Below are 20,613 nucleotides of genomic sequence, written 5' to 3'. Positions count from 1 at the left end.
CAAAACATGGCAGAATCGTAAATACACTTATTCCCCTTCCACCTCAGTTTAATTAGCAATAGCTATCCTCAGATATATGTTATTCTCATAGATACGCAAACGCAAATCAATTAAGTCATTTTGAGTAATCCTTCACAGTTTAAAGTTTCATTTTCCTATTCCTCTGTTTTTTGATAAGCTCCAGTAACCGACAATCGATTAACCCAATGAATGACTGAACAAGATAAAACTTCAAAAAATTAGCAACCCATTTCACAAAGGAAGCAAAGCAAAGTCAGTTCCATTCTGCATTGCATTGATGCCTAAACAAACAACCAAAAGAGACTAAGCAAACCCAAACACCAAACCATAGACTTCATATACACAGAGACCTAAACATTTTTCTAAAAACAAACACCACTTATTTTTATCTAATTTCTACAGACTCAAGCAACGGCCTCCTGGCTCTCTTAGCAGCAGGAGACTTAATTGATTTGGGCTGTTTGGGCTTAGCAGGAGTCGATTTCTTCGTCTTCTTAGGCCCAACTTTCTTCGTGACTTTCTTCACAGCCTTTTTACTTTTAGTAGCCTCTGGTTTCTTCGCAGCCTTAGTTGTTGTCGTTGCTCTGGTTTTCCTTGGCTTTTCTCTGTGCTAGCCTTTGCAGCCTTGGTTGTTGTAGTTGTAACCTTCTCCTTTTTAGCCATTTCCGATAGCTTATACGAGGCCTTGATTTTGATAAGCTTTCCTCTCACAGCAGAGTTCTTCAATTGGAGACCCAAAATCTTCTTGTAATTCAAAGGAAGCACATCCTTGTGCTTCTCTTCCATGTACTTCGCTATAGCATATGGACTCGACCACTTCTCTCGTTCAAAGCCAACAGAGCTTCCTTGATCATCTGCAAAAACCCAAAAAAAAAAATTCAAAATTATCGAACCAACAGAAAATTTAGCCTAAAAAAAAAAACAACAACAAAAAAACTTGAAGATACCTGAAAGTATGGCGGATGATGAACGGTAGTTTTGGGCTGTTTAGGCTTTTTCTCCTTTGGGGCTTAGGGGCTTTGGGCTTCTTCTCCTTAACGGGCTTTTCAGCCTGCTTCTTGGGCTCTCCGGTGACCGCGACCTCCGTCGCGACCAGTTGCTCAGCCTCTGCGGTTGCTGACATTTTGAATTCACAGATATTTTAGTAGTTAAATTCACTAAATTCTCACACTGATTTAAAAACCTTTATTGCCTCACTGTGACGCAACTGGAAATGGCCTTGTGAGTATTTATAACGAGAGATCGATCCGTGTGGTTAATGGAATGCGGCTTCTGATTGGTTGGTTTTGTGGTCACGCGGCTCGCCAACTTGTGCAAAGAGAGATCTAGAACGTACGCGTGGGATGATATCTAAGCGTTGTTTAGAATGGGCTTTTAATTTTTTTAGTGCGTCAATGGGATAGGTATTGTAAACTGAGGATAGGACTTCCAGCTTGGCTTTGTTTTGTTTTTTTATTATAGTTTGTGTGAGGAAGGTGTGTTTTCTGAACGGGTTTGTGACTGATTTTCTATGGATTGGAATTGAATTTCAGAATGAAATTTTTTCCAGATTAAGGCCAAGAAACCAAGGATTATAATGTGGGTTGAATGAAGTAAAATGGTTAGGATTTGGGTGTGATAAAAAGCCATCAAAGTAGAACAGTTTTTGTTCATTTCCTTTATGTTTTTATATAGGTCCTTTTTTGTAATGATATAAAAGAGATAGAATTAAATTAAAATTTTCCAATTTAGTAGATTAACCAATAAGGGTATATTTGTTTCAATTTTATTTTATTTTTCCGGTGTAAAATGTATATAATAATGAAATAATTAGCAAAAAATTTGTCTTTTGAGAAATTGTTCCATGAAATGAAAGTGATTCGTTGTATAGAAATAGAAATATTATGGTTTTTCGTATTCCATAAAAGATGTATATTATAAGGTCAAAATAACATTTTTGTCCATTAACTATAATTTCAAGTTTCAATTTCATCCTATGTTTTTTTATGCTATTCCTTTTGTTTTTATATTAATAATATTATTATTCAACAAAAGCAAATTCAATTTTGTAAATCATCATTGACACGGGATTATATTCCTACTATGTAAGAGCATCATTATTGGTGGTGGTAAAATAGCTTTTTAGTTATTTTACAACCTCAAACTCCAATTAGTGCCCAACATTAGTGGAGCCAAAGGCAAATTTTTTTGTCTTTTCGCTACAATGAACTACAAGGACTAGCAGCTCATGTTAAATACTAAAATTTTTAACTCCACCAACACAGATGCTCTAAGTTCCTAACAATTATCAACAAGAATTGCATCTAGGGAAATATTTTAAAAAAAAATCATTTAGAAAAAAGTTTTTATTTTATTTTATTTTTAAATGTAGGGTTCTTTTTATCCTCTTAATCGTACTCTAGACATATGTCACGTAGATGATGAATAACCAATGAAGTGAACCTTTGAAAGAAGAGGGAAGATGACTTGAGAATAATACTCCCAAAAATAAGCATTTGAACTTTTTCGGTCACTACTAGTCTTGCATGCCAATTTCAAGCCCAAATTCAAAATAACAAATTATAATAATCAACATGAGTAGGTGAATATTTCTCTTTACTTGTAAATAAATAGTAAAGATTGAGTATTGTATATTTCCTTATTGATTGTTAATGGCCTAAACCCTAACTGGCACGGACTTAAGAACTATCTAACGATTTGTTCAAATCTACAAGGTTTGAGATTTGCTCAAACACAACCTTCCTTTCATATCCAAACAACAAATATAGCACTTTCAAGAGTATCCCACAAGTAAGTCATACTATGGGTCCGTTTGGATAGCACTTATTGTTGCTGAAAGTTGATAAAAACTGATTATTGCTGAAAACACTGTAGCAAAATATTTTTTAAATGTGTGAATAGTGTTGTGGGACCCACTTTTAATATTAAATATTGCGTGAACAGTACACGCACAGTGAATTTTGTCCCCAAAGTCAAAAAGCCAGCCAAAAAAAAAAAAAAAAAAAAAAGGGAGAAAACGTGCCACAACTAAATGCGCTATCCAAACCGGGTCTATATAGCACTTCCAAGAATATGCCACAAGTCATGTCTAGGAAGAGAGGATAAGTTGAGTGATACATGTTGTGGTTTTTTATGGAACTTTAAATGTTACTCGCTATAGACTTTTTGAATTTTTGAGCTTTTTTGGAAGATGAGGTATTGATAAATTTGCACAAGGTCATCGAACTAGTCCCCTGTGGGTTTAGGTTTCATTACCTACTAAGTAGAATGGGTCCTTTTTTTTTTTTCTTTTTTTCTTTTTTATAGCCTTTAAATTAGGGATCATTCTTCCTATAATACCTTACTCACCTGAGCTTGAGAACAAAAGTCTCTTGAATAATAAGCTCTTGATCTATCTTTGTAGGCGAGGGCCTTATTACATGAGTTGGTAATTAGAGGAAAGATAGTTATAATTTTAGTCTTTGAATAGAGGATTCTTTACTCTGCAAGATGAAATACAGGCTATGGCACAATAATTACGGCATAAGCCTACTAGTTGGTGATTGGTGCAACGGTGTGAAGATGAACTTGACATGTACCTTTGTAGCATACTTACCTTCCATTTGTGTGTATGAGTTTCCCTGTAAACACACCCTTGGGCTCCATCGCAGGCTTAGGCTGTTGATTTGGGCCTTAAAACTTGGCCTCGACTAGTTGGGTCCGTTATCTCTCATTGTCGGCCATGTGACAAACTCTATGGTCATAGATTCTTTTCTACAGTAGCATGTACTGGGATTCCTCTTGGCAATACTTTGAATTGGGGTTTTGCTTTTCTCCCGGACCCTATTGATTTGGGCATGTACAGGGTTTTTTTTTTTGCCTGGCAAATATGGCCCAATACAAAAGAATGGGCTCGAAACAAAAAGTTACCCAAGTGCAAAGTGTGGTTTTTTTTTTTTTTAAGAAAATATTAATACTTATTACAACACACGAATATGAAAGTAATATAAAGAGTTTTTTAAACAAACTTGTAATATACATACTACATAACCAGAGTACCACTACAAAAAAAAAATCTAATATTTGTAGTACTAGCCTGGGGTTATAAAGACTAAAACTCTAACACACACAACTAATGTGAGATAAACATCCCAAATTTTTTTTTGAGAAAACAATAATACTTATTATAACCCTAAACTAACTACTACAAATGTTAAATCATTTTATAGTGGTACTCTGGTTATGTAATATATTATAAACATGTTTAAAAAACTCTATAAGCATGCGTTTGATTTACTCTTTCTTGTTAGCTTATTTAATTTATTTATCTAGGGTCCAATTAATGTATGCACTCAAAAAAAAAAAAAAATGTATGCATTTAAGAAACTTATTATGGAATAGTGAAAGTTGGTAAGTGCACGTTAATCAACCATTTTAAGAAATTTTTTATGAAAAATTAAAAAAGTTATCAAAAAAATAAATCACTTTTTTCATTTTTCCCTAAAAAAATTTAAAATGATTTACTAATATATGCCCTAAAGGCATATGTTAGTAAAACCAAGGGTAGCTCTACATTGATGAAAAAAAAATTATTATATATAAATTTTAAAAAATTTATGATTTTTTTTTATCTTAAAAAAAAAAATTGTGACCACCCTCAATTTTTCTAGGCCCAACATAAATAAACTTTGGACAGTTTTTGGCAACATACTTGGTTGTAGATTAAGGCCATAACTTCACTTAATATTTTTTTGAATAAAATGCAAAACACACCTTCTATGTTTCACCAACATTTATTTTAGTCCTCTAACTTTTTTTTTGTTCATTTTAGTCCTCTAATTTTTAAGTTTATTCAATTAAAATTTTTCCATCAACTTTTGCTATATGTTGTGGTTAATTTTCTAATTTTTAAAATTTTTCTTCAAATTTTTTTAATTAAAAATATTCAATTAATGATTGAAAAATATTTTCTACTTTTTTTCCAATAAATTTTAACAAAAGTTGACAGAAATGCATTAAATGAATAAATCTGAAACTTAGAGGACTAAAATGAAAGAAAACAAAGTTAGAGAACTAAAATGAATTATGAAAAAATTAGAGGGCGAATTCTGCATTTTAGCCCCATTTTTATTGAATAAATTTTGACAAATTCATCATTATATTACATTTTCTTTTTATATCCTCCATATTTACAAAATATCAATAAAATCAAATATCAATAGCTATATCATCAATCAAATATTTAAATTTTGAGTTTTTATAATCTAAAATTATACATAAAAAATAGGTTTATAGATTAAATAGTAAATAACATCCGATTAACATGAAATTTAACATGTGTTTTAAAAATATAAAAAATATGCAATTCAATAGTTAGATTTCAAAATATACAGTCATGTTAATTTATTTAGTGAGATTATAGCCTTAAGCTATAACTAAGTTTGTAACAAAATTTTTCTCTTAAACTTTAGTTCTCTTCACAATATATTTAGGCCTTTACAAACAAAAATGAAAAGCCCAAAATTTTTTAATTGATTTAAAAATATTATAAAATTTAAGTTTTATAATGACCACCTTAGAAAAATTTGATCCAGCAACAACCGACAAAATTCATTTATTTATACAAATTTTGTATTTAAAAAAAAAAGAAAAGAAAAAAGAAGAAGAAGACTAATGAGGTGGTAAACGCACGTTACTCGCTGGAATACGTCGTTGATAATGCTTCTTTAAAGTACACCGTGCTTGACCACGTGTTTTGCAATGCACGAAATGGTCCAATTTTAATTATAATAAAGACTAACACTAAAAAACAAAAACAAAAAATGGAGTTAACGCTTAACAGGTCCGTAGACTTTTCTCAAAGTGGTACGTTTGTTTTGTCTGATTGGAGGAATGAGAGGGTGTGTGATAAGTCATGAGTCATGAGTCATTATTATGATTTTTCTTCCCTTGCAGCAACGCTGATCAAAACGATGCTCTTGTACTCTTGTATAGTTTAGTTTGATATCATTACATTACATTACTTTTCTTTCATGATTTTTTAAAAGACTGAAAAAGCTGAAACGTGGTCGTATTGCCGCCCCTCCTTAATAAACCTTAACTTGTCAAAATGGACAGACAGACAGACAAACAGCTAGGAGCCTAGGAAGAGTAGAGAGACCGCCTCTCCCAAACTTTCAAAGAAGAACCCAAAAAAAAAAAAAAAAATTTCAATTTCAACTCCGCGTTTCTTCTCTATTTTGAGTCTTGACTCTTTGTTTCTCTCTGGTAAGCTTCGTGTCCTAATTCCCACTTTTTTTAAAAAAAAAATTATTACAAATTTTATTTGAATAAGATTCAATATAGTTTATATTGTTATATTCTTGTACATTCAGTTGTTCCTTATAAGTATCTTTTTGTGCTGTAAGTATTAAAATTTCAAACTCTTACATGATCTGAGGAAATTTAAATACAGGAAAAATTCTTATGTACTATATAGTTATCATTGTGTTTACTCTTAGTTCTGAGCTTGACTATAATCCTTATGCTTTTTTTTTTTTTTTTCTAATAATGATTTCGTGGTATTTTATGAATTTATCATTTGTCAATGGATTGTTTGCATATGTGTAATTTCTAACTGTTCCTATCATGTCTTCCCATTTTTCCTTTTTTATGTAGATTGAAGTGAAATGATATCTGATTTTTTTTTTTTTTTAAATAAAAAAAGAGCAATATGGGTAAATAACAACAATAGAGAGAAGCTAAGGGAGAATTTGTTAGGTTTTTGCAGTGGAGCCAATATATTGCAAATTCAAGGTCCCCAGTGTTGTTATGATTTTAGCTAATAAGCTGTTGACTTTTGATGTTAAACTTGGTGGTGTTGGGGGGTCTCTTTCTTGTTTATAATAGCAGCTGCAGAACAAAGAAACCGATAATAAAAGAAACAATATTAGGAAAAAATATACGTGTGAAGTAGGGTGGTGCCCAATGGGTTATTTTAGTGAAAATATTAGGCCTAGGATTATATGAGGCTGTGATTGCAATACCTTGGATTATAACAACAATAGAGAGAAGCTAAGGGAGAATTTGTTAGGTTTTTGCAGTGGAGCCAATATATTGCAAATTCAAGGTCCCCAGTGTTGTTATGATTTTAGCTAATAAGCTGTTGACTTTTGATGTTAAACTTGGTGGTGTTGGGGGGTCTCTTTCTTGTTTATAATAGCAGCTGCAGAACAAAGAAACCGATAATAAAAGAAACAATATTAGGAAAAAATATACGTGTGAAGTAGGGTGGTGCCCAATGGGTTATTTTAGTGAAAATATTAGGCCTAGGATTATATGAGGCTGTGATTGCAATACCTTGGATTATGTGGAATGGGTTTGATAACTGTGTGTTGAGTCTCTTGGTTTTATGCTAAGTTGAATTGAGTTATATAACGATTACGAGAAGTTCTAGAGGCCAGTTTGGATTGAGGGGCAGGGAGGGGGAGTGGAGAGAAGTAAAGTAGAGTTGGTCGGAAACGGAACCGATTTCTAACCAATTCAACTTTATTTTACTTCCCTCTACTCCCCTTCAATCCAAACTGGCCATAATTGTAACTTGACTAGTCCTTTTGGGTATAATGTAGATGTGCTTGACAGTGATTGCAATGAGAAACTTAACTGGAATGCTCAATAGTACAGCATTTGTGTATCATTGAATAATTCCTATACTTGTGAAATTCTTAAGCACTAAAGAAACATTGTCCTTGGGATAATTTTTGAGTTTGTCAACCCTGTCGTAGGCATCCTCTTCTTCCACCTTGATCTAAGATTTTATGCCTTTTACTGCTGCAGAAATGTAATGTTTGAGGATGGATTTATAGCTTTGACTTCTACAGTAGCTGCTGATGGTATGATCTTTACTTCCCTGTATTGGTTCTTATATATGCTTCCAAATACAGTCGGTGCTTTTCAAAAGAATCACTGTTGTTAACATGGAAGTTCTTCCTAATTTGAAATATGTAAAAATTCAATCTGTATGAAAGCTGTTTATAGCTGAGTGAGCTTTTGGTTTACATATCAGCCTCTGATTTATGACAAATGGGATTAGAAGACGTGATTAACTGGATTTGTACTGACTTTTTGTCATAATGTGACTAAGGAGCATTTGATGCAAACGTACATGACCGTTGTGGCTGAGAAGGATGTTGCTGTCCAAGAACGTGATATGGCTATCCAAGAACTAAAAATTGTGCTTTTTGAAAAGGAAGAAGCTCTTGCTGAGCGGGACAGAGCAATCCAGGAGCGGGATGCAGCAATTGCTGAACACAAACTTATATTGGAAAGCTATGATGCTCTTAATGCTTTGTACTTCAGAGAATGCTCTATGAATGATGATAAATCAATCACAGTTTCGCTAGGAAATGGAATCTCTCCTGCACCAAAACACGGGCACCATCACTTGTCTGAAGCTGCATTATCTACTAGGAATGTTCCTCTAAGTGATGCATTATCAACTTCTGCTGTAGGTTCTGGGATCACCAAGTCTTTCAGAAAGGGCAGGAGAGGTGCCATAGATGCAAGAAAGCAGGTTACTACCTCCACATCAAGTGAATGGAAAGACGAGCATGATTTTGGTGGCAATGGGATAGACAGTCAGCTTGGTATGTCAGAGCTTGAGTGGGAAACTAAATCGGGTTTGAACAAGTTCAATTTTAAAGAGTCCACAATGCCAGCGCCCGTTTGCTCTTGCACTGGAGAAGTTCAGCAATGCTATAAGTGGGGAAATGGTGGATGGCAATCGGCATGCTGCACAACTAAGATGTCGATGTATCCACTGCCCCATGTGCCGAATAAGCGCCGCACCCGTGTAGGAGGCCGGAAGATGAGTGGTAGTGTCTTTTCTAAACTACTTTGTCGGCTTATTGATGATGGTCATAACTTGTCTGCTCCAGTAGACCTTAAGAATCACTGGGGCAAGCATGGGACTAATCGCTATAGTACCATCAAGTAGCTTGTAAATGTAGGATTTGCCGATTTGATAAAGGATGGAAGAAGAATTATAGAACAAGGTCAGTGCCCAAATTTTTTGTTACGGAAATGGGCAAAACAGAGATGATATGCTAATTATTCATAGTTATGTCTAGTAGGCTATTCTATAGGAAGCTTTGCTGTTATAAATCTTACTTTTGTTTGCTTAAACATTTTTTTCTTACCGTGTAAAAAGAAAGCCGAAAGGAAATTCACCTGAGGGCAGACAGTACTCAAATTTTTTATTGAGCAGTGATCAAGTAGTATTATCTGTCATGAAAAAAGGAAAAAAAAAAAAAAAAAAGGCAAAAATACAATGTTAGTCCTTTGAAGTTTATCCGTTGTGTGCTTTTGGTCTCTAAAGTTTCAAGTGAACATTATTGGTCATTAGAGTTTATAAAATGAGCATTGTTAGTCCCTTATTCAACTTCCATTAGTGGAGTAGTGATGTGTCAATTTTTTTTAATGATGTGGCAACAAATTTTATTATTAACAAATTATATGTAAGCAAAGCCACCGTGTTATCTGTCATCTCAAGTTTTTCTTTTCTAGCTCAAGTATGCAAGACCTAATTCTTTTTTTCTTTTTTCTTTTTTCTTTTTTCTTTTTTTGTGATTTATTATGGCTGAGCTTGTTTCCAAAGAGAACCACTTCAAGATTTGTAGCCAGATTTAATTTGTCGTAGCTAGGGTTATTGGTCTTCATAGGAAATGTTTTGTAATGGGTTGCGTAATTCAAGCTTAGATCTTGGGTTGATCTTTGTCTAATATGGATTTGTTGCTCTTTATGGAAGTTGAGTTTATTTCATGGAGGTTGAATTTGGGATTGTATATTGAAAATTTATAATTATCATTAAGAGAGAATACAACTTTCATTCTTCTCTCATGGAGCTGTCTCTCGGTTTCTCCGTTCTTGTTATTTGCGGCACTACTTTCTTCTTCATAAATCTTAGCCTTCACGCTTCTCTGTGAGAAACTTTTACTTGGCCCATTACTGAAATTTTAGCTGAGACCAAGTAACTAGGCATCCACATTGCACTGGTGAATGGCGGACATGAGGCACTGGCCACTGGGATCGGAAGAGAGAACTTGGGATTGGAGGGTGGTGGGTTTGCCCCATCATGAAATTTGTTCATAATAAAAATTGTTGCTACATCATAATAAAAAATAACAAATCATTATTTTGATAGACACATAAGCAATAAAATTTAACAGTAGTTGATGGAATGACCAATTGAGATCATTTTTTAAACTTTAGAGACTAATAGCACTCATTTGAAATTTTAGAGACTAAAAGCATTTACTAAGTAAGCTTTAGGAACAGATAGTATATTTTTGCCATATTTAAAAAAAAAAAATCAGCATTTTTCCTATGCTTATACCGTTATGCATACATATCTTTTTAGTTCTTTTTACATCAAGGTACACGGGCTTGTGTAATTAAAATTATTATTTTAAGATATATATGATAATTGGGGATTCAAAAACAAGCGTGGAATACATTACATGTATCATGCTCACAGGCAATGCAGAGATGAAGGACACAGATAGCATAGCTAGAGGACACCACAAACCCAGGGCCATTCATTTGCATTTTACAATTGTTTTCAAGATTGATATAATAATAGATAATCAATCGAAATGACTGTTTAGCTTTTTCTTCATCTTCTTCTCTCCCCAGTCAGTTGATCCCTGTATAATTTTGCAGTCATATATCAAACCTCAAGACCATTTCAAGAAAGTACTTTTTTTTTTGGCTTACAAGTGGGATTGGAATCATCATTAGATCACAAGGCCATTGATATATAATTGATTTACATAATACACGGAAGAAGCCACAGTTGTGTATTTATGTTCAGATTTTATTTCTAGGCAACTCAATTACTCAACCTGCTCAATCGTGCCCCATTAAAACAGATCGTATCAACCTTAAAAAAATCCATGTTATTGCACGCATTAATTCAGTATACAAGATTAGTTGGCCCAAACCGAAAACTCATGTTCAAGTCAAATTAGAGTTTCATATTATTTGAATGTCACATCACGTTTAGGTAACGATAACAAGGAAGAATGAAAAATACGCATAGAACAAAAATGCCGTCGCACACCATACATGTACTGAAATATCTTTAGATAGGATGCATATAACTTCCACGATTGGACTTTTGTGACAGTAGATCCATTTCTCAAGCTTAGACTTTTCTAGAGAATTGTGTCTTGCGGCTCAAATAAGCTACTGTTACATAAAGATTTTTTTTTTTTTTTTGACTAAACTGTTACATAAAGATTTAAACTTTTATGAATGGGTCATTAAAAAAAGTACAATGTAATTTGTATGGTAGATCAGAAACAAATTTCAGCATTTCGAACCAGATAGTTATGTTGATAGCAAAGGGGGAAGGTTAGAGTGAGAACTTTCTAGTACATGGCTGAAATGATTGGTCATCTGCAGTGCTGATTATATTCTTCAGATGATTTAATTAAATTCTAAATCGGCCAAATTCTTCAGATTATATATCAATTCAAAAACTTATACCAAGATAGCAGTAATATCCGGTGCTAGTTCAACTTTCATTATTTTACAATAGCCCACTGATCCAGCTTTTTGATGTGGAGACTAACACTGGCATAACTCTGAGCTAGGTCACCCAATACACATGTTTTTGTTAAAAAAAAGAATGAAGAAATAATAAGAAAACCCTACAAGTAGGCATCACAACCATCTTGAAACTTGGAATCCATCAGAGCAGATAAAAATTAGACTGGGGCACTTGATTAATTAAATAGGACACTTTGTAGCCAACAGCCAAACATACAATAGGTTTGCAAGAAGCTGTCATAAATGCACAGGTCTAAGTACCTGGAATATGTAGCCAAGAAGCCACTCTTAATTCTACAGTGCCATGCAAGGAGGCTCTACCATTTTGCTCAGCTGTGGAGCCATTGCTGTCAAGCATCCACTTAAACATAGATAAAAATTATGAAACACCAACTTTAAGAAGTAACCAAATGCATGTTTTTAAAATATTTTCAATGAGCTTATAGCCTTATACAAGGCATATCATAATCTTCAGAAAACACCACAAGAGATACCTCAACTTTTCCCATTCTATCAAATGAAGCTAAATTCTACATGATTTTTCCACACAACCACCCTTGCATCAAGCATTCAGGGATGGCAAGCAGACAAGATGAAAAGGAGGAAAGTTGAGGGAAAATATTTCTAGAAGCCTCAATATATGGAGAAATGAAAAGTTCATAATTATCAGTCATTATAGGTCAAATTTTGAAATGATGGATCATTTGTTGTGAAATTGGAAAAAAAAAATGTTGAATCCACCAACAGCAAGTAATAAAAACACTTTGTTAGTTTTTAGATAATGTGTCATTCATTGTGAAATTGAAGTACAAAGTTTTTTTTGGTTAAATTCAGCACAATAAAAATATAAGACAGACTTGAGAAGTTAGAAATTACCATTCCAAAACAACCCTAATCACACTCCAGATATTGGTAATCTATTAATGAAATTTAAATTAAGAAAGATCTTTCATATAATTTTAAAAGGCCACAAAACCTAGTATTAGTAAATGAAGCAAAAAAAGAAAGCAACATAATTTTCAAAGGGGAGATATACAGACATATATCCAAACTCATTTTTGCATCAAACTGTCAGAGTACACCTAAGACAGTCTCCTAAAACCCATGATTCAATTGCAATATCCATGGTCTCTGTTTCCATTAGTAATAGTCCCTATGACTACCAACTAAAAATGACAAAACACAATGACCTATGTCTTAGTGCCCAATAGTAACCAATCCTAAAACAATCTATAGAATCATAACATCTAACAACACAAATAGAGGCTATTGTACTTTCAGAGAAATTCAAACCAATTAGCTCACTAATGCTCAATTGGAAATACAGTGGAAACCGACTGGTTTCAATTAAAAACCAAAACCACTCAAGGTAATGCCCTCAATTCACAATGGAACAGAGAAATAGCACATATAACACCACCAGAAATGCCAACAAACTAGGAAAGCAATTCAACCATCTTAACTTCAAGAAGCAGATTCTTTTCCTATCAAACTTCAATTCGCAATGGAACGCCAATATTGTTTTACTTGCCAATGCCTTAGTAAAAATCAAAATTAGAATGCAACTAAACCTTAAAAACTTTCTGACTGTTGTCTCACCAAAAAATTTAAATTAAAAAATCAACTACGATCTTAACCACACCAAATGATGCAAGTTAAGTAGAAATACCACAGAGATCTCTCCCACAGAAAGAGAACACATGCTATTGAACTTGATCAAGTACTATAGTTGACCAGATCTGCCACTTGTGTTTGCCACAGAAGCATCAAACAAAATATTTCAAATCTTGATTCTATAAAGGGGCAACATGTTTTTGTAAGATAAAATGCAGAGGCAACTTTCAGATGAACAATTTCATCAACCAGCAAGATACCGCAAAGATTAACTGGATGTAACTAAGGACAACACAGTTAAATGACCATCCCCAACCCCCAAATTTCCTTTCCTTTCTACTCAAGCAGACATTAAGAAGAAGAAGATCCTCCCCAATCCATAACCATAAGTAACTCCAATAATATTGTTTATTTAATACTTTATCAAAACAATATGAATCCTCTGTCATGCGTACAAAATATGAAACCTCTTTCTCTCTCCAGAAAAACACTAGAGGTATTCTCCAAAGAGCCTTCATCTGCATTTTAAAATTTTAACCTCTGCATCCCCACTAATAACAGGTTAAAACCTAAATCTGATTCATCTGAACTTGTTACTTCAAGTAAATCACCCAATTTGTTTTCTATAAACATCAGAATTTAGTATCATCAACAAAGCGTGAAGCAAATTGTTGCTCTTTAGCACAGCAGCTCATATCATAAAATCCTCAAATCTTTTCATATCTAAGCCTAAAGGGCAGGTCCATTCAATCTCCATAATACAGAAATACATCAGTTTCTTAGTAAAAGATCCTTAAGAGACGGCCTAAACTAGAAACATTCAGGATAATTCTACCAAAAACTTCATAGAGAGAAAACCAAATAGTAGAAAGGAATAGGAGGAAAGGTAGTACGAAGACATTCAGGAAATATATAGTGCTACTTCAACTTTTCTTTCTAGCAGCAAGTCACTTGTTCATCACTGATAAAGTGCATCCCGCATTTCCAAGCCCACCTAAACACAATTATGAACCTTTCAAACATTAATAGAAGAGAAAACACTACCATGATTAAAAATTAGAGATGGAATCATTGTATTACCACTGGTTCTATAATCTAATAGTAGTAGCCACCACCGTATGGGCGGTCACTCCCATAGAAAGACGAATATGGAGCTCCACCATACTGCAACAGTAAATTTATAATATAACATCATTAAGTTGTCAATATAAAAGTCAAATACGATAAGCTAAGAGGGATTGCTCACATCAGGGCCATAATAATCATGAGGGTAGCTACTGCTGCCAGGTCCATAATTATCTGAAACATACAAACATTTTTTTTTTATCAATCTCAAAAAATGAGAATGCCCAGAAAAATAAATATCACCAGTGAACATAGAATTCATACCACGATAGCGATTTGAACGGAAAGCTGCTGGATCAGCGTAATCCAAACGTTGGCGAAACCTACTAGGCTCCATGTAATCAGGATCATGGTCCTGAAACCAAGAAGCATTGTTTCAAAAAGTGAGAAATATTATATAAGTCATTTAAGATTATGAAAACACGCAATTTATATTAAAATAAATGAAGCCAAAAAGAAAAAGAGAAACTTGCCGTCATATAAAATGGGCGTTTCATTCCATGTGAATTATCATCATAAAGATAAGGGTCATCATAATGCCTCCCAAAAGGTCTGTCCAAGCGTCCCTCTGGCGAATATGGTTGCCTCCTAGAAGGAACATGCATCCCACGGCCTCTATCAGGGGCAACATGCCAGGGACGATCAAGATTTGACCTTGATGGGGCAGCAACTGTATTTCCCGAACCAGACGCATAATTACCACCTCTAAATGAATTCCTTCTTCCCCCTGCTTTTGCAGAATAATCACACATATTAAAACTGAGAGAGCAGCTATTTGTATGTGCTTTTTTTGAGAGAGAGAGAGAGAGAGACAGACAGAAAGTGAGAATAAAAGAATGAGCTCGACAAATAACCTCGTCCAGTAAATTGTCTCCCATGAAACTCAGCATATTGATTGTCGAAATCATACTCATTCGAAAAATTCATTCTACCAGTTTGACCACGTCCACCACGATAGAAACCCCTGTTTCGTTGGAAATTTGCACGGTGGAAGGGTTGTCCCCCCCGCCCAAACCCCCTTCCTGTAAGCAACAGGAAACTAAATGAAAAATACTTACAAATGTCAACAAAGCTTCAATTCTCAAAAATAAATAAACAAACAAATCACCAAAGTTTGACATTGCTCCACCAACGCCACGGCCAATTCGAAATCCACCACACATTCCACCCTTCACAGCCTGTGTTTTAGGCAAAGGATTTGACAACCTTGCTTTCACTTTCATCTAGCAGTTTACATGACAACAACATAACGCACTTTATTAATATTACATCAATAGGAGTCTAACAATAAATTAGGCAAAAATCTATTGTTCTTGTCTACCAAGCACTTACATAAACACGGTTACAAATATATGAGTGATAAAAATCTTGCAGAAAACATAAATATAACAGAAATCCAGACTGTCTCATGTTTATTCCGTATGTATGTATAGATCAGTTATTTTACGCATATTGCCTCCAACCCCCCCTTCTGCCCTTCCTTCTTCTTACCTGGTCTGTTTTAAAACCATTCAGTCTATTTTATATAGTTCCAGGGTGCCTATCATTGATCCACCATTTTATATTTTAAGATATATGCATAAAGTAGAGAGAAAAAGAATAAAGCAAAAAGATAAATACTTCAAAGATTGATATATCAAAACACATCAAACTAAAAGAAATACCTTCCCATCACCAAGTTCTGCTTTGTTTATACCAGCAACGCAGGCAACAGCAGCTTCATGGGCAGAGAAATCAATAAATCCATAATCCTTCCTCTTGGCGGTTGACATATTCCGGGCCAGGACAATTCGTACAATCTCCCCATAACCTTTAAGCAACCCTCTAACACGGTCTTCATCCCAGTGTGGTGGAAGCCCATCAAGAAATACAGACTTCACTTGGGACATGACCTCTGGATCAGGTTCACGTAAAGGTTCAGCAAAAGCTACTTTGACAGTTCTCTCAGGGTGGCCAAAAATAACATCAGACTTTTGAAGCCTTTTGTATGCAAGCATGGCATCTGCATGAGAAGAGAACTCAAGGAACGCAAAACCCCGGCTCAACCCTTCTCGTTGAACATCTGGGACAAGAGTTATGTTTTCAACACCTTCCACACCATATTCTTTCAACTTATGCTTTATCTGTCATTCCATTTAGTATCAAGAATCAGTACATTAGCCTAAGAAGTTAATATGAATATACTAACTCTTTGATACATACAGCTTCCTTTGTCCATGTGTTGCAGATGTTACCCATAAACAATGTGTCATTGTCCTCACTGGGTGCAGTTCCACATCGTTTTCCATGAATCTGAGGACAAAAAGGAATCAGAATGAAAAGTATAAATATTGATAACAAAAACTATGAATAGTTACATACAACAGGGTTCTTCATTTCTGACAAAGCTCGCTTTGCGTGCTCCTTATTAGCAAACGTCACAAATGCATACCCCTTATTCTTATTTGTAGATGGATCCTTATGCAACCTAACTTCAACTACCTCTCCAATCCTCTCAAAGACCTTTCTCACATCTTCCTCCTCTGCATCCCGATCCAACCCACCAACAAATATCTCATGCTCTTTCTTAATCTTACGCTCCTTCGCAACAGCATTTAATTCCCTGTGTTCTTCATCCAATGCCTCAGTATCTTCAGCAGGCTCCTCTCGATCATCCTCAACAGGCTCCTCCAAATCATCCTCAACAGGCTCCTCTGGATCATACTCAACAAGTTCCTCCTCCCCATGTTCTCCAAGGTCCACTCTATCATTGTAATCCTCCATTCCATCATCAATCACATACTCCTTTACAGGTTGAGTATGTTTTCCTCCAAACTTCTCTATGACATTTTGTTCCATGTTAACATGCTCAACATTGGGTTCATCCTTATCTCCAGCATCTTTTGTTTCCTCATCATTTCCTTTTTCCATAACTTCCTCCCCCTCCTTCGCACCAGTGGTCTCCTCATTCTCAACTGATTTCACAACTATTTCAGCTATGGGCTCTTCTTGCTTTGAAGAATCAACGACAACATTTGCAATAGAAGCTACTTGCACTTTCATCACGCTTTCCTCCTCAACAACATTTTTAGCAGCAGGTTCTTCCAATTCCACTGTGACTCGTTCCTTCTGTGCAGATTCTCCAGCACATTCAACAACAATAGGTTCTACTACTTCCGCAATGGCTCCTTCCTTCCTCACAGATTCTTCAATGTGTTCAACAACCGGTTCTTCCACTTCCATCAAGGTTTCTTCATTCTTCCCAGATTCCACTACATTTTCAACGACAAATTCCTCCTTACTGATAACCACTACATCTCCCTCCTCCTGAGATTCTTCAACATTTGACTTCATAGATTCAGCAGAATTGGGTGTCTGCACCATAACAGCTCTCACCAAAGTGCGCATTTTAGTTCTTCCCGGGGTCCTCTTTGCTACTGATTTTGTCACTCTAACAACTTTCGTCCCCGCTGTTACCTGAGCAGCATCAGCTGATGCTTTGGGCTCCTCACCTACTACTGCAAAACCGCATAAATTATGCAGACCATCAATTTAATATTACGATTTCAACAGTAACATTAAAATTATCAGAATTATAATTATAGACATTAAGCTTCCCCAAGCATAAGATTTAAGCCAAAATACATAAGCAATTTTAGTTATCACTTTTGGTCCCAACAGAGTGATGATTATCAGTTTAAAATTTGGCTCATTGGATAAACTTTAAAGGCCAAACCTGTCTTTTTTTTTTTTTTTTTTGGTCAGAAAGGGCTACTTATATATTAGAAGCAACAAGTCTATTACAAAAAGTGTTAGCTTTATCACTAGCTGACAGTTGCTCCACCACAGGCGGTGCAAACCTGTCTTTTAAGCTAAGATTACCTAGACCCTATATGATATATCCATTACTATCTCCTAAATCAAACCCAATTTGCGGTTAGTTCTGCTCAGTGAATCCTAATTGGACTATTTGATAATTGATTCAGCTGATTTCTTATGAACGCAACTACCACCAAGTCACTTTCTTTTGCTCTTTATATAAACCTAGAAACTAAACTCAGTTCACAAAAAAATAAAAATAAATAAATAAATAAATAAATAAATAGAGAAATATTTGAAAATTACTTGGTGATTGTTCAGGTTTGAAATCAGACGCCGAGCTCGGACTGGGAGTGGTGTCGCTCTTCTTCACCGGCTTAGCTTTGGTGGCGGGGGAGGGGCGCTTCACCGTCTGGACGGTTTTCGGAGTAGTAGCCGCCGATTCTGCGGCGGCCGACTCGGGAGGCGATTTGGAGGCGGATTTCTTCGGCGGCGGGGTTTTCTTCACCGCCGATTTAGGGGTTTCCGAGTTACGAGTTCTCATTGCTGTGTAAAAATTATGGAAAACCTCAATCGAAATTGGGATTGAACTGAAGCCCTAGGTAGGAGAGAGATAAAATCATAAAAATTGAGAAAATTAATTTTGTTTATTTTTAACGGTTTTGAACGAAGATGGAAGTGTTGGAAGGAAGTAGAGTTATAAATAGAGTGGGAGCGCAACGTGTAGTAAATTGATAGAAAAGGTTATAAAATGAAATGGAAAGAACGGCCACGTTCCAAAACTTTTTATGGTTCGGGCAACGTGCTAAACTACGTCGTTTGGAGTTTTATGATGATTTGCGTTGACGAAGTCGCCACGTACATTGGTTAATCATCGGGCTGCAGAGATTCGTACTTCTTCATAATCATATGGGCCCATGGCCCCATTGCTTTACCCAAAATATTATCTCGAGCCCAATAATGCAAGTCGGTAAACATAAATTTCAATTAATTGAATTATAGTTTGCATTAATGCTTGTTTAGCTAACTTATTTTTTGCTAATTTATTTTACTATTATTTATGAGTCTCATTGTATTTTTTAATACTATTCATAGATTATATTGTATTATTCTAACTAATATTTACCTTTATTTATAGTAATTTCAGCAAAAAAAATTTAATTTCAATAAAATAAGCGAATCACAAACAAACTATTAGTGATCATTTTTATTTTACCTTTAAAATTTCAAAACATAGATTGTGACTCCTAAATTTTATCTATTGTTTTGATTTTTGAGTCATTCAAGTCATTATTTCAAAGCCATAATTATGCAACTTCCACATTTTCAACTTCATGCATTGTCTCTTGAAAATCGATTGAGGAACAATTACGTTGAAACTATAACTAATTTGTGCATAACCAAAGGCTCAACATTTTTTAGAGAATGATCTTCTTAATGGATCTAAGATGAAACCCCTAATAATAAAATGAGATGTTGATGTAATAATTAGGGCTATTCACAGTTAGGTCCGGATTAAGTTTGTGCTTAATTTGGAACCAACTCGCTCACATCGGGTGGCAAATGAAGATACTCGTTGCCAACAACTACTAACCATGGGTTGAGTTGGTTTTGGTTTAGATGGATAGTGGTTAGTTTCAGTCGGAACTGGTGAAGGAGAAGTGGTGAGACGATGGTCGTTTTGGTTGTTAGATCTAGTTGGATCTGGCAAGATCTCATCGGAACTCAAAGAGATCTCAACAGATTTGGTTGAGATCTTTCTCAATTTGAGGTTGAGAGAGAAAGGGAGGCTGATGGTTGATAGTAGGGGTGTCCACGAGTCAGTCCGGGTCGAGTTTGTGCCCAACCCATAATTGACCCGACCAAGTTGAGTGGACATGTTCCAAACCCACCGCCAATTAGTCAAAGAGTTTGGTCAGATTAGTCAATTTTTCATTAGATGGTGGTTGGACGAGATTTGGCTGAAAATCTGGCAAATCTAGGTGAAAACCGATCATGTTTGGCTCGCCTAATCTATACATGATCTCACTGAATTGGATAAGATTTGACCGAGGAATTCCTCAAACGGTAGATATTAACGCCCTTTTGGAGGTGGAATCATTCGGGTCGGTTGAATTGGGTTTCAATGCAACAAATCGCCAACCGACCTGCCAAAATTGGGTTTGGGACTTTGGAAACTGATGCTGACTGTCACATGAGTCGGATCTGGTGGTTTTCGAATCGAGTCAGTCAGCTTAGGCGGGTGGGTTGGGACCATAAGTGCTCTGGACAACCCTAGTTGACATAAAACAAAGGTTTCCAATGAGCTTTATGCTCTTGCATTGGTTGAATCAATTTATGTCAAGTTTTGAACTCCAAAATAGCCACAGGACCTGTTACTCGTCGAATTTTGAACTCCTCAACCATCGCCAGCCTTCGCACTTAGAAAATTGGTTGAGTTTTGGTTCCAAGCCGGACAGTTTTGGCAGGTAGGCAAGTTTTGGTCGA

At 35.2% G+C, this 20,613-nt stretch overlaps 3 protein-coding genes across 7 annotated transcripts; 1 reads left to right on the top strand and 2 right to left on the bottom strand.

The window, feature by feature from the left end:
• Positions 1–265: 265 nt before the first annotated feature.
• LOC111996664 (histone H1) lies at positions 266–1,251 on the bottom strand. Its single transcript, XM_024028656.2, is given in 5 exon segments — positions 266–592; positions 595–833; positions 836–875; positions 969–1,037; positions 1,040–1,251. Coding segments are annotated over 5 exon segments (639 nt in total). The 5' UTR covers positions 1,145–1,251; the 3' UTR covers positions 266–406.
• A 4,728-nt stretch (positions 1,252–5,979) lies between these two features.
• LOC111996636 (protein BASIC PENTACYSTEINE6) lies at positions 5,980–9,245 on the top strand. 5 transcript variants are annotated; one of them, XM_065781710.1, is made up of 3 exons: positions 5,980–6,267; positions 7,816–7,871; positions 8,045–9,245. In XM_065781710.1, the coding sequence occupies exon 3, from the start codon at positions 8,132–8,134 to the stop codon at positions 8,972–8,974; it is 843 nt and encodes a 280-aa protein (XP_065637782.1). In that variant the 5' UTR covers positions 5,980–6,267; positions 7,816–7,871; positions 8,045–8,131; the 3' UTR covers positions 8,975–9,245. The 5 variants fall into 5 exon arrangements, with proteins under 5 accessions (XP_065637782.1, XP_065637784.1, XP_023884392.1 ...); XM_024028624.2 differs by having other exon boundaries at positions 5,983–6,267; positions 8,123–9,245; XM_024028623.2 differs by lacking the exon at positions 5,980–6,267 and adding an exon at positions 6,364–6,402 and having other exon boundaries at positions 8,123–9,245.
• A 4,652-nt stretch (positions 9,246–13,897) lies between these two features.
• Positions 13,898–18,879, bottom strand: LOC111996643 (uncharacterized). The gene is made up of 11 exons (XM_024028633.2): positions 18,433–18,879; positions 16,690–17,825; positions 16,531–16,620; positions 15,993–16,451; positions 15,437–15,551; positions 15,183–15,350; positions 14,802–15,055; positions 14,593–14,683; positions 14,450–14,502; positions 14,284–14,367; positions 13,898–14,197 (listed from the first exon to the last, which is right to left on the bottom strand). Exons 1-10 carry the CDS (start codon positions 18,668–18,670, stop codon positions 14,299–14,301), a joined length of 2,673 nt encoding a protein of 890 aa, XP_023884401.1. The 5' UTR covers positions 18,671–18,879; the 3' UTR covers positions 13,898–14,197; positions 14,284–14,298.
• Positions 18,880–20,613: the final 1,734 nt, after the last annotated feature.

Source organism: Quercus suber, unplaced genomic scaffold (genome assembly GCF_002906115.3).
Source record: "Quercus suber isolate HL8 unplaced genomic scaffold, Cork oak 2.0 scaffold_276, whole genome shotgun sequence".
In the NCBI taxonomy this organism is placed as follows: domain Eukaryota; kingdom Viridiplantae; phylum Streptophyta; class Magnoliopsida; order Fagales; family Fagaceae; genus Quercus; species Quercus suber.
This window is presented reverse-complemented; position numbering and strand designations above follow the sequence as displayed.

Coding starts and splice junctions, on each gene's coding strand:
- LOC111996643 (XM_024028633.2), bottom strand. CDS start 18,670: ATGAGAACTCGTAACTCGGAAACCCCTAAATCGGCGGTGAAGAAAACC. Junction 17,826..18,432: donor CAAACCTGAACAATCACCAA/GTAATTTTCAAA, acceptor GCGGTTTTGCAG/TAGTAGGTGAGGAGCCCAAA. Junction 14,503..14,592: donor CCGTTCAAATCGCTATCGTG/GTATGAATTCTA, acceptor TGTATGTTTCAG/ATAATTATGGACCTGGCAGC.